The sequence below is a fragment of the Mytilus galloprovincialis genome, chromosome 6, assembly GCF_965363235.1.
Source record: "Mytilus galloprovincialis chromosome 6, xbMytGall1.hap1.1, whole genome shotgun sequence".
Lineage (NCBI taxonomy): Eukaryota > Metazoa > Mollusca > Bivalvia > Mytilida > Mytilidae > Mytilus > Mytilus galloprovincialis.
In genome coordinates this window covers 18,052,156-18,065,568 of record NC_134843.1, presented here as the reverse complement: position 1 = coordinate 18,065,568, position 13,413 = coordinate 18,052,156, and the positions used below count along the sequence as shown (strand labels likewise).

Below are 13,413 nucleotides of genomic sequence, written 5' to 3'. Positions count from 1 at the left end.
GTATTTGGCAAAACATTTAGGAATTTTGGTCCTCAATGCTCTTCAACTTTGTACCTTATTTGGCCTTTTTAACTTTTTTGGATTCGAGCGTCACTGATGAATCTTTTGTAGACGAAACGCGCGTCTGGCGTATATACAAACTTTAGTCCTGGTATATATGATGAGTTTATTTACAACCACTGGGTCGATATCACTGCTGGTGGAGATTTATCTCCCGGAGAGTATCACCAGCCCAGTAGTCAGCACAAAAGTGCTGACATGAATTATCATTGATATGGTTATATTCATAAATTAACTTTTAACAAATTTTTGAATTTTTGAAATACTAAGGCTTTTCTACCTCAGGCATATATTACCTTAGCTGTATTTGGCAAAACTGTTAGGAATTTTGATCCTCAATGCTCTTCAACTTCGTAATTTATTAAGCCTTTTTAACTTTTTTGGATACGAGCGTCACTGATGAGTCTTTTGTAGACGAAACGCGCGTCTGGCGTATATACAAAATTTAGTCCTGGTATCTATGATGAGTTTACTTTAACCGGAAGAGGAATGTCACAGAATGAGAGATAAAAAGATGCTGACAGCAGCAATGAATGCCTACAGTATTTGTATGAAGCCTTTATTATCGAAAGAGCTTGATACACCATATTGTGTATACTGAGACCTTATGATTTGAAGATATCACTATTATTTAACATTACCGTAGGCAACATTAAGTGTTACCTTTGACCGTCCGTCCTTCTGTTCGTCCTATTTTCCTTGCAAAGCTTGAGCATGGACATTCTGTTCCCAGACAGTATTTTCTTACTTCAGTTAATATGAGTAATATTTGGTTTATAAAATCTTTGCAAGGTAAACATGTCTGCCTTCCATGATTCTGCTGACCTTTTTGTTCTTCTTCTGGTATACAATTGAAACTTCATGACATTGAAGCTCTTATATTTACTGTTTGCATGCTGTTTAAAATACAGGTTATGGCTATATGCTTGATCGAGAAAATAAGTGAATACAGACTAATTACATTGATAATTATACAGTTAAATTGTGTCACAGTTCTCTAACAGAAACAGTTTGACTTTTGTGTTTTTGTTCCATTACACTATTGTATGTAGGAAGAAAAGGGTTTGTAACTTTCTTTGGTAGTAGAGATCAATTGAAATGTAGATTAACTGTATACTGTTATCTTCGATTGTAGAATAGCTGTATTCATACTCTTTTACAAGAAATGCTACTTCATTCATTATATAAAAACAAATCCTTAAAAACTTAGCATCAAATCTAGATAGACCAAATTCGAAATACACAACCCTAACACATTCATGAAAAATTACCCAATTACTTATATTGAACAACATCATTACCTGCAAAACAGTTGCTTTTCAAGCATGTTTTTGTTATTCAATTATCATATATCGTCTTTAATTTGGGGGGTTACATGTATTACGTCATTCATTTAATTAATAATGATACAGTTTTAGTGTAAAACAATAATCGACATGTAAGAATAATTGAAAATCAAAGTAAACTTTAGAGAAAATTAACCCGAGGGAATCCAATGAAATCTAAGAGAGGCGAGTAATTGGGTTTGTCACAGTGGATGAAAACGGGATTTCGTACTTAGTGTGTGAAGCTATAGGATCGTATGAAATTAACATTAGTTGTTTACCTTCTATTTCATGTTGGGATTTGTGGAGAGTTGTCTCGTCTGCAATCATACCATATCTTCTTATTTTTGTATACATCCTTATTGTGACATTTTGTTAGTGTGAGGTCAATATCTGAAGCGCCTTATTAAATGTCGTTTGAAAGTAATAGCAACTCCTTGTTGCAATGCATTACTTCCTTTAATAGGATGGTAGATGCTACAACAGTTAAAAGCTTTGAGTTTCTGCATATTTTATTATCTATTTGTGATAAACTCAGGCAGCCCTATATTTTGTCTGCTTCACTGTTGCACACGACAATAAATTTTCATGTGTGTCTTCTTTGACGAGTTTCACCTGTCAGTATGTCGAGGGTAGTATGCCGTGTACGACCTGGTTACTAATCAATTGCTTCATTGATTTGTGGAAGGGGATACGCATCTTTTAAAGTGATGCCGTTAAGTCTCCTATAGTCTATACATAAACGTTGAATAAAACACAGCTACAAACAAACAATACTAAACACTCTCGTATCGAAAAATGCTCGTAGTTCATGGAATATAAGCTTCTGATATACACGAAATTATGGTCTTTATTACACAGAACAAAAAATTAATTTATTGTCGTGTGCAACAGTGAAGCAGACAAAATATAGGGCTGCCTGAGTTTATCACAAATAGATAATAATATTAAACTTGTCTATCCCAAATTCATGTATTTGGTTTTGATGTTATATATATATGTTATATTTGTTATTCTCGTGGGATTTTGTCTATGTGTGTTACATTTTAGTGTTATGTCGTTGTTCTCCTCTTATATTTAATGCGTTTCCCTCGGTTTTAGTTTGTTATCCCGATTTTGTTTTTTGTCCATGGTTTTATGAGTTTTGAACAGCGGTATACTACTGTTGCCTTTATTTACCAATAATATTGTATAATTAATTTCTAGTACCTACAGCTATACCTTAATATCAAACTAAAAGACGGTATCCAGCCTCTCAGAATATGCCACGGCAAAGGAAACCATGTCTTGTGATTTTGAAATAATACATTCACTGTTGCTTTTATATAACAGAAACTCGTATTTCAAAATGCATCAAACATATTTTAACGTGTCAACAAGGTGATAACTCGGTAAACAATGATAAATCTAATCTTCATATTACTAAGTTGTTAACCCACATGAAATTGAATAATATAGTGACACACATACAGTATCACATGACAATATTTCTTAATTAACAAAACAATCACATGCTTTATTAGCGGAAATCATTTATATAAAAGTGAACAAAAATAAGGAGAAAATAAACTTTTCTACGATGCCTGAAAAAATTAAGTCCGTGACTGTTTGTCTCGAGGGACAAAAACAGGTCTACCGCCCCGGGGATGAGGTGAGAGGGTATTGGACCCTGACATCAGAAAAAGAGTTCACTACGAAAGGAATACTTTCAACTTTTCAAGGAGTAGCTTTCGTTAAATGGACGGAATATAACTGGAATAAAAGATTTGAAGACGACGAATATATTTCCTACGAGGTTTATTGTAAAAATACCGTTCAATTACATGGAAGAGGTGGTGAGTTGTCTTACATATTAGGTTGTAATATTATCTTAAAGTGACAAAATGGACATGTTTTTTGAGATATTTTTACATCAATGGTATACTATAAATAACTCTATTTTAATATGGTTTCATGAAATATAGTAAAATGTTACGATATAGTTGGTAACTAGAAGCTAGACCTCAGTAACAGTATGTCTGCTATATGAAAGAGTATTATATTTAATAGATTATAAAAATAGTATTTTTATAGTATCTATAAGAAAGATAGTACTGTATATTTTTTTATGATTGAATTATAATAGATTACATTTTATATTATAAATTACGTACGGATAGTGATTGTTTAATAGTAGTTTAATTGTTAAACCCTAATTGATAAACATGACCGCCAATTAAAGACGTCTGAGTATTGATAGAAGACAAATGCACAATAAAAGGTAAAAACTTTAGAAATGTTAAAAATATTAAAAGCTGAAACATATTTATTATACTATTACACGTTATGCAGATACGAGCGAAAACATACAACCAGGAGTCTACAAGTACCCTTTTAAATATAGAATTCCATTAAGACTACCATCATCATTTGAGGGATCTAAGGGAGCCATTCGATACATGATACAAGTCCGTATTCGAAGACCGATACCCTTCCCAGATGTAACTCGATATAAATGCATTACTGTACTAGAGGAGATTGATGTCAACGACGCTTGCTATAAGGTAATCTCACTCATTAACTCATTATTGTTATACGAGACGACAGACTGATTGCGAATAAACCAACTACATCAGCAGTCTTTAGACTCGGTGGATATATAGTCGTCTAGTAGATAATTATACCACATCTCATTACTTTTTATAACTAACATCTTGATTTTCTGCATAACCTAGCTTAATCATGGAAAAGCAGTAGATAAAAAATGACTTAAACTCAAGAGTAAAGATGTAGTTTTCCAAGAAAACTTTTACAACATTACAGAAACAATCAATTAACAAATTGAATACATTGTAAATATCTGATTGAACATAGATACAAATCTTAGTATTATAATACGATAGAAACCAGCCAACTAAGTAACTACATGTAAAAAGATAAACTATTTTGTATGCTAATGGTAAATGATGATCAGACTGAAAAAAATAAATTTTAAGCTTTTAGTTGTTCGTACACAGTATTGTCTCAATTTCAGAATCCACGATGTTATAAAAAAGATTGCCAGGTTCCAAAAGCTTTAGGATTTGGAAATGCTGGCAAAGTAGAACTATGGGGAAAGATAGATCGTTCAGCCTACTGTCCAGGGGAACAAATTGCACTATCTAGTAAGTTTTAAATTAGTCATACTGTACTACCTTTATGTTCCATGTCATTTTTTAACGAATTCAATTTGTGTCATTCTTGTTGATAAGTATCGAAGAATGCATAATAAAGTCGTCTTCATGTTTTGTACTCTTTCTTGGATTTATATTGTATACACCTGTACTCTCCTGGAATCATAATCATTAATAAAAATATAACAGTTTATAAATAGTGTTGATAAGTCAATGAAGCTTTATGATAACTTGGTAGTATTTTTATTTCATTTTTGTGTGTTCTAATTTCAGTCGTTGTAAAGAATGATTCCACGCAGAATCTTGGAAAGATCAAAGCACAATTAATGCAGTATGTCACATTCATTGGGAACGCCAAAGAGGAGTACGCAAACAGTACTATTAAAGTCATAACTTCCAACTCAGAACTGGTAACGGTAAGGCTTCAATATGGTTTAATGTTTAGTCATCAATTTGTGTAGATATTACCTCACTTGTTCACACTCATGATTAGGACACGTTATCAGAAGCAAGAGATCTCGACAATTGAAAAACGATCAAATGAAATATCAAGTGGACAGTAAATTTACTAGTAAACAGATTTGAAAAGACAAAGTTTTAAAGAATAAGACGAATATATGAATTAAGCCTGAAAGAGATGTAGTATGGTTGCTACTGAGATAACTCTTCACCAGAGTTCAAACGATTGAAAAAAGCAATGTATAGCTCACCATACGGCTATAGAAATTATAGGTTAACATACCGTGGAAGAAGCAAACAATCTCAAGCTCGTTTTTTTTTCCTTCAGGGTAAAGTTATAAACTGGGACAATCAATTGATACTCATAGATGGAATACCTGCTACTATTGAAAGACCAACGTGTCAATGCATCAGTGTTAGGTATGTTCTCGAGGTATGTAATTTTTATATCAGGAAAACAGATAGTTTTTCATTGACTTGTGGTTTGTACTTTTTGTATTAGGAAAATAGATATTTATAGAATAGTTTCACAATAAAGCTGTTAATTTGACTGTAAAAGTGAATCAACAAACAGTATGAATTCAGATGATATTTTCCAAAACAGCAGACTGCACCAACTGAGTTTTACTGGGCCTACTGCTGTGTGTTTGTTTATTCTACATTGGCTAGAGGTAAAGGGGGAGGTTGAAATCTCCCAAAACATTACTAACCCCGCCGCATTTTTTATTAAGATATCATTAACGGCAACTGAAGGTTCTGCTTTGGCTACCTGGACCATATGATGTTCGTTGTTGTCTCGTGGTTTTTTTTCCAGGAAGAGTCCGGTGTTGATGTTTGGTGTGTTCTTTTGTATTAGCCTGTATATATCGATTCTCGTACTGTTAATAGTATCTTTTGTATGTATTTTTATTTTGGACAGACTAATGACCATATCGTCGGGTTAAACTTTTGTTTAGGATATTTTGATTAATTTTTGTATGATTTTTTTTAGGTTATTGTATCAGTTCCCCTTTTTACTGGAAGTGATATGAAATTAATCTTCCCAGTTACCATAGGAACGGTTCCATTCGGGAAGTCTCTAAAGGCAACTAGTCAAAGTCAAGCTGCTGGCATTCAAGGTATTTTATTTTGTATCAACTATAGTAAGCACTGTGTATGAAAATATGAAGGAAATCATAAAAAGCTTATTGCCCAAGTAAAATCAAATATTTGTCATTTAATGATTCAAGTCTTGTTTTTGTTATATTTGGTGTTAAAACAGAGACATGCAATACCTAGAGGACAAAAAAGGGAGACATAACTAGGAGTCGGTTGACAATTTCAGCCATATTGGCTTATCTTAAATTCTTTTTGTGCTAAACAATTTTGCAATTTATACTCGCTTCATAATCTGCAAAATACTAAAACATGGCAAAAAAAAAAACCCCATCTTTCAATGGTAGTATTTCATCTAAGGGAAAATTAATGATTTTAATCATGTTGACTTATTTGATTTTGTTGAACAGAAAAGAGGACAGCGAAAAAGATTAAATCACCGCTTTATTGTATTCATTGTTTCCGACAGAACTTAAAAAAATAACCGGAATGTTCATTGTTTGATATAACATTTTTGTTTTGATATTTGCATTATTTGCATTATTTATTTATGTATATTCTGTTAAAGTTACTGATGTATCAAAAGCCATTACATACACTAGCTGCAACAGAGGATGGAGGCCATTCAATCAGTCTTCGACCTCTAGGAATTTTCCAAATATGACTTACACTCCAATGTGTGCTTATGCGGTCAATTACAAATATAAGAATGTAACTACCGCACCAAAACCGAAGCAGAATGTAACAGCATCTGCAAAGTCTAATGCAGCGACAAATACGCCGTCCAATGTTGCTTCTGCAACTCGTTCATCTACTAACCCAACTACACAAGTTACCAAAACTTCAACTACGCCCCCGACTAAAACTGTATCAACTACAAACACAAGTATAAGAGTAACTAACTCTACAACTCCAACGGCATTGCAACCTTCAGCTCCACAACTAGAAGCGCTCTCAAAACAAACTGGTGCAACTGGAACAGGACAACACCAGCCAGCAACGAACAATTTGCCAAATAGTGGTTCTGTCAGTGCAGCAGCTAACAGTCAGGTAGAAGGCAGTATATCACCACCGTCATATGAGGAGGCTATGGGCTTACCAGATTCCATAGTAGTATGTATATAGTGTACAAAATAGTATTTTAGGACTAACCTCGCTATAATGTAGACTAATGTTTATCTTTAGGCGTTTTCAATTTGTCAAATTAATTGTATTGTTTAAGTTAAAATGCATCTTTTCCCATTTTTTCTTTTTTATATTACAAAATGACAAGATATCGAACTTAGCTTGCCATTATGTAAATTACTTCTCGTCAATGGTGTTAAAAATCAACTATTGGCAAGTTTAAAGTATCAAATTAAAAAACAATGTCCTCTAACCACTTTGAAACGAATATAGTACAATAAAAATTCATGTTTGACGGCTACCAATTGGCAATTAATTAAAGTTAGTTTCTTGATTCTGAAAGCCTCGGTACCATTTGAATGCATGTTAGAATTTTGGATTAATGGTATGTATAAGGCGAAGAATCATTTCTCGTTGAAGCATCTTAGACTTCTAGTTGACAACTTTTGATTGAGTTAGAGATCTATGTATATTTTAACCTCTGCTTTCAGAATGATAACTCAGATGATGAAGAAGAAGATGCAGGAGTATACTATATGATAATAAGGTTTTCAAAAGACATAATGGAAGATTTTCTATCATTTGTGAAAAATAACAAGAAACTTTTGGAAATTCAAAATGGTCGCCTTATTTTTAAAAGTATTAAAGTGAGTTTCTCTCTATACGCTTCTTTGTAAATATACAATGAATCAAAATTGTATAACAGGTATGAATGAGGTAAGACAGTGCCTCTCACTTGCAGCACGCTTTTCTTTCAATACTGTAAATGAGCGGTAAACTAACATACATGATTCAATGTCACAAACGTTGCCCTGTCAGTTCTCATTTACTAGTACAATCCAAACATTTCAGATAAAATATTTTGCATAAATGTCCAGCACAGCTGTAGATTTATTTCATTTATTATCGTAGCAGGGGTTTTGGATGGCCCAGCCACACGAATCTTTTCACGATGTTTTGCAATTTAAAGCTTAACAATACACATACATTCACAACGTCAACAGTCAAATCAACCGCACTAGAAAAGTCTTAAAATTAGTATTTAGAAATAGTTGTTTCACTATATTATATGCAATTAATTTGAAAATATAGTTTATATTTTACAAAACCAAAAACACTTCGCCTCAAAGCTACATTGTAGCAAGCCATAAAAAGCCACGCGACACCAAAATGGAAAACAATTCAAATATATATGCAATTTGTTTTCTTCATTTAGCCATATAAATCTATTGGTAATTGGCCGAAAGGAAAACACGTTGTACTTTTAAGTTTCCCATCTAAAAAGGAAGCATCTGATTGGATAACGACTTCTCCTGGTATCCAAGAAACAAAATGGTTGAAAAATTCCGATATAGTTGTAACTGGTGTTAAAGAACAATTCCAATCAGGTAATATGACCGCGACAAAATATAGGTCTTCTAATGTGATGATATACAATCAAATTTCGAAGAATTGATATATTGATTGTTGGTTGCTTAACGTCCAGTGGCACATATTTTATGCATGTTCAGGACGACATTTCAAAGAATGAAGCTACACTAATTTACAGCCCAGTAGTCAACACTTCTGTGTTGACATGAATATCAATAAGTAACGTGGTCATTTTTATAAAGGAGTAGGTCCGGTAAGGACCGATTTTGGCCTCAAATTTCAGGTTCATCTGACGAAAGATTTTGACCACTTTTAAAACACTTAAGTGTCTATTTTATTTGAATTAATTAGTTTATGTGTAAGATTTTAACAGATTTAGTCATTACAAACGATCCGATTCAAGCTCAAATATGAAAAATCTACCTAATATGCCGAAAAATGTCAATTTTCAGATGGTTTTTGGTAAAAATGAAAGTGACCGCATCCGTGTTCATCCCCAACCTTTATATATGTTATGTATTATCATAAAATACAACTTTCATTTCAATATTTAGGATGAACACGAATGCGGCCACTTTCGTTTTACACGAAAACCGTCTAAAATTTAACTGAAATGCTAGAATTATGAGGATTTCAGTAATTTAGCATGACTTAATGGTGCTAGTACCGGCTATATGTGCATTGTATTGTCAAAAACAGCCCATATTTATGTAGCAGAAGCATTCTACTGTCCAATAAATAACTAAAGGTTTGCATTTTAACAATTTTGTAAAACTCCTTTATTTTGGGGCCAAAAAGGGGTCTTACTGAACCTACTCCTTTCCTGTTTACAAAACTTTTAACTTTCGAAAAACTAAGGATTTTCTTATCCCAGATATAGATTACCTTAGCCGTATTTGACACAACTTTTTGGAATTTTGGATCCTCAATGCTCTTCAACTTTGTACTTGTTTGGCTTTATAAATATTTTGAATTGAGCGTCACTGATGAGTCTTATGTAGACGAAACGCACGTCTGGCGTACTAAATTATAATCCTGGTGCCTTTGATAACTATTACATTAAATTTTTACAACTGTTAAGCATGGACTATAAGTAGATCCATTAATTGCATGAGGGGAACATTTGTTTTAGATGAATCATTTGATTCCAAATTTCTTGTAAACAATAATTTGTTCTGATGCGTAGAGAAAAATATAAGCAAAAGTTTTTTTGATTAAAAAAGCTGAAAAGAAGTTTTTTCCCTCTTAGTAAAAAACAAACCCTTGGTCACAACACCCTTTCTACAAAAGATGAATGGTCGGCGCTTATTAGTTAGCCGTAAATAGGACTGTTGATAGTAGGTTAGGAAATAACAAGCATACAAAACTTCAAGATTTATTCTAAAAATCAATAGCTATAAGATGTGGTCTATATATCTTGAGAACTCTCTATAATGGAATATTATACAAAAAGAAAATGTTTCAGACGATCTTCATAGTTATAAATGTTCGGTGGTAAAGATAGATACTTTTTAAGGAATATGAATTGTATTTATAGGAAAGACAATGGTTACTATATCCGAGATTTCAATGATTGAAGAAAATGTAGAGGCTGTCACTCGATATAGAAACTTAATCGAAAATATACTGAGACCTTTAAGGTAAGCTTGATCATGTCAATCATTCGATAAAGAAACTTAATCGAAAATATACTGATAAAATTGAGAATGGAAATAGGAAATGTGTCAAAGAGACAACAACCCGACTAAAGAGCAGACAACAGCCGAAGACCACCCTTTAAGGTAAGCTTAGTCATGTCAATCATTCGACATAGAAAGAGGACAGTGTTATTTACTAAAAATGAATGTTGGAAGAATCAGTTACCATAGACACTATTTTAACCCAGAAGATTAAGAAGAAAAACTACAGGTCAAATCATAGATATATTTCTACTGTAATTCACCTGGGAAAAAAATCATGTTTCAATAAAACATCAAAATGCGAAAATTTACTTGGCAATTATCATAAAAACAATTCAATTTGTAATGGTAAAAGAAGGTTTATTTGTGGTTACACGTATATCTAATTGTATTTTTAGAATTGCTCATGGCGGAATTCTAAGTGTTAATTCACCAAAATATGCGGTACTACAGGGAACATGGAGAACAGGAGCTAAGTCCAAACTTAGTATCATGGCATGGCCTGATATAACAGCAGTGAAAAATTACAAATCAAGTATTGCAGGTACGAAATAATTCGAATAAGATAGATATATATATGAAGATGGTGTAAGAGTGCTAATGAGACAACTCTCCATCCAAATCACAATTTGTAAACGTAAACCATTAAAGGTTTAAGTAAGGTCTTCAAGAACATGAATTAAGTTAGTTGCTTCAAAAACATTTAACTATTTCTGTCTGAAGTAATAGATAATTCAGTCTTGTCTAATTGGGATTTTTATTTTTTCCAAAGTAGTAATGTTACTTTGGCCAAGAATCCTCTTGCTTACCGCCATAGTCGCCAAGTGGTATAATCAATTGCCCTTATTTCAAGTGTGGAGTATCTTGGGACAAAGACTATAAAATTAGTATGGCTGCTTCTTTACCAAACGCACATTATTTTGGAGTAGGAACAAAGACTGATTGGCTTGGAATGGTTTTCGAAGGAGATAAACTTAGTATTGTACAATCATGTATGCATGTCGTTAAGCACAGTTTGGTGTTGTTCATATAGAATTTAAGCAACCACTAGAAATTTTAAGCTACATTATTTTCTTTTCAATGTGTATTTCGATGCCATTGTAAATTCTTTTTTTCTCTCGATACAGAACTACAAGCAGTTATAGATGAACTCAAACCAAAGTGTATGATCATTCACAATTCAGCCACATTCGACATTGCCAATATATCTATAGAGGAATCACAGGGAGAAGATGTAACATCCACTTCGTAGTCGTTAATTTTACAATGCTTTAATAAAAATGTGTTTTTTGTTTATAATTTTGTGGCTTGTTTGTGTTGTACAGTCGTTAGACCAGTGGCGGATCCAGAACTTTTCATAAGGGGGAGGGGGGCTGACTGACCTAAGGGACCCGCTCCAGTCATGCTTCAGTGAATCCCTATGTAATAAATACCATTTTTGTTAATACATGTAATAGTCCGAGTAATAGTGCAATAGTAAAAATGTAGGTATAATTGTATTTGTTGAAGATCTATTTCATTAGGAATTCAAGTTAATATAAAATTATTATATCAAAACAATGAAAAATAAGTGTTAATTTCTATAATTTTATTAAATGAACATCTATTTATATAAAATATATACCAGTGTGAATCTAATGAATTATATAAAATATTTGATAAAAATATTTAATACTATTTCAAATAGATTACTTCAAGTGCATAGAAATACTGACTATCATGACTATTCTACATATAATTATAGTATTAATGAATGGGTGTTTTTATAATAGCCCTGTTATATGTCCTCGGTCAGTAATAATGGCCTCGGATGTCTGTAATGGCTCTCGGCGTTGCCTCGGGCCATTACAGACTTCCTCGACCATTATTACAGACCTTGGACATATAACAGGACTATTATAAAAACACCCATTTCTTAATACATTTATTAACCAACTGAACAAAAGAATATGTGTTGCTACCAACTTGATCCAACTTACTCTTTTAATGACAGTTTAGTTTGAAAAATAATAATTTGTACTTCACCATGATAAAGCTTTTAATACACCAAATATCCAAATAAAGTTGAAAGAAGTTATGTGTTGAAAAACAGGATGAACAGTGATCCCTTTATATGGTTCTTTATAACTCTTTAATGTTTGTTGCTGGTTACTAAATTAAAAAAAATACCAAAAGGTATTATACTCTTTACAACTGAATTTTATTAACTTTATTAAAAATCCTAACTGGGCTTAATACAGACAAACTGGGCATTAATACAGGGCCATTACAGAAAAACAGGGCCATTACAGAAAATATGTCATTTTTAATAAATAGTCATTTTTGGCAATAATGTACTTAGTTGGTTAATAAAGTACTATAATAGAACTATTGAATCACATAGTTCTGTATTTTTGATATTTTACTTTTTTTTCATAAATACTAACTTGTGTAAAATATCTATTTTGAACGTTCATTTTTGAATCCTACAATATTGACACAGACAGAGAATTATATAAAGTTCACTATCTCTAAAGTCATGCACTTATTAAAACGAACAAAATATGATGGTGTATCTGCATACATAACTGCTGGGTACACGGGCACAGGACGTTTTCGCTTTTTTACCTGTAAAACGATAGGACATTTGCGCTTCAAATACTATGGACATTTGGAGTACACAGTCTGGATTTATTATTATGGATTATTGTAACCCCAATAACTGCTTGCTGTTTCTTCAGTAGTTTTACTTTGTGGTTGTCACGATTGTACAAATTGAATAGTTTTGTAGGTATATTATTGTGAGTATGTTAATGTTGCTGGACAATTAATTTTAGTGCATATTATGTATATTTAGTCTGGATTTAACTCTGAACTGGTACCCACGTGACACACTGTGGATTAGATTCTGCTGCCTAGTCTATTTGTAACAAACTAAATATCTATATATCTACAACAATTAATCTAAGATGCAGGATTTTTTTTTTTTTTACAATTAGTGACACAACATGTAACCATAAAACTGACTTACACATAAAGTTAATAAAAAAAACCACCACAAACCGATACATTAAAGCACTTATTTCTTAATTAAAACAAAGTAATTAAAGGCTGCACTTTTTTACAAGAAAAGTCGCTGTTTAATAAATGATTAAAAAAAAGGATATT

At 32.4% G+C, this 13,413-nt stretch overlaps 1 protein-coding gene across 1 annotated transcript; it reads left to right on the top strand.

The window, feature by feature from the left end:
- The first annotated feature begins 2,852 nt into the window (after positions 1-2,852).
- LOC143079105 (uncharacterized) lies at positions 2,853-11,562 on the top strand. The gene is made up of 12 exons (XM_076254283.1): positions 2,853-3,220; positions 3,717-3,928; positions 4,399-4,528; positions 4,811-4,953; positions 5,325-5,429; positions 5,988-6,114; positions 6,660-7,204; positions 7,708-7,863; positions 8,433-8,604; positions 10,125-10,227; positions 10,665-10,810; positions 11,394-11,562. Exons 1-12 carry the CDS (start codon positions 2,965-2,967, stop codon positions 11,516-11,518), a joined length of 2,220 nt encoding a protein of 739 aa, XP_076110398.1. The 5' UTR covers positions 2,853-2,964; the 3' UTR covers positions 11,519-11,562.
- Positions 11,563-13,413: the final 1,851 nt, after the last annotated feature.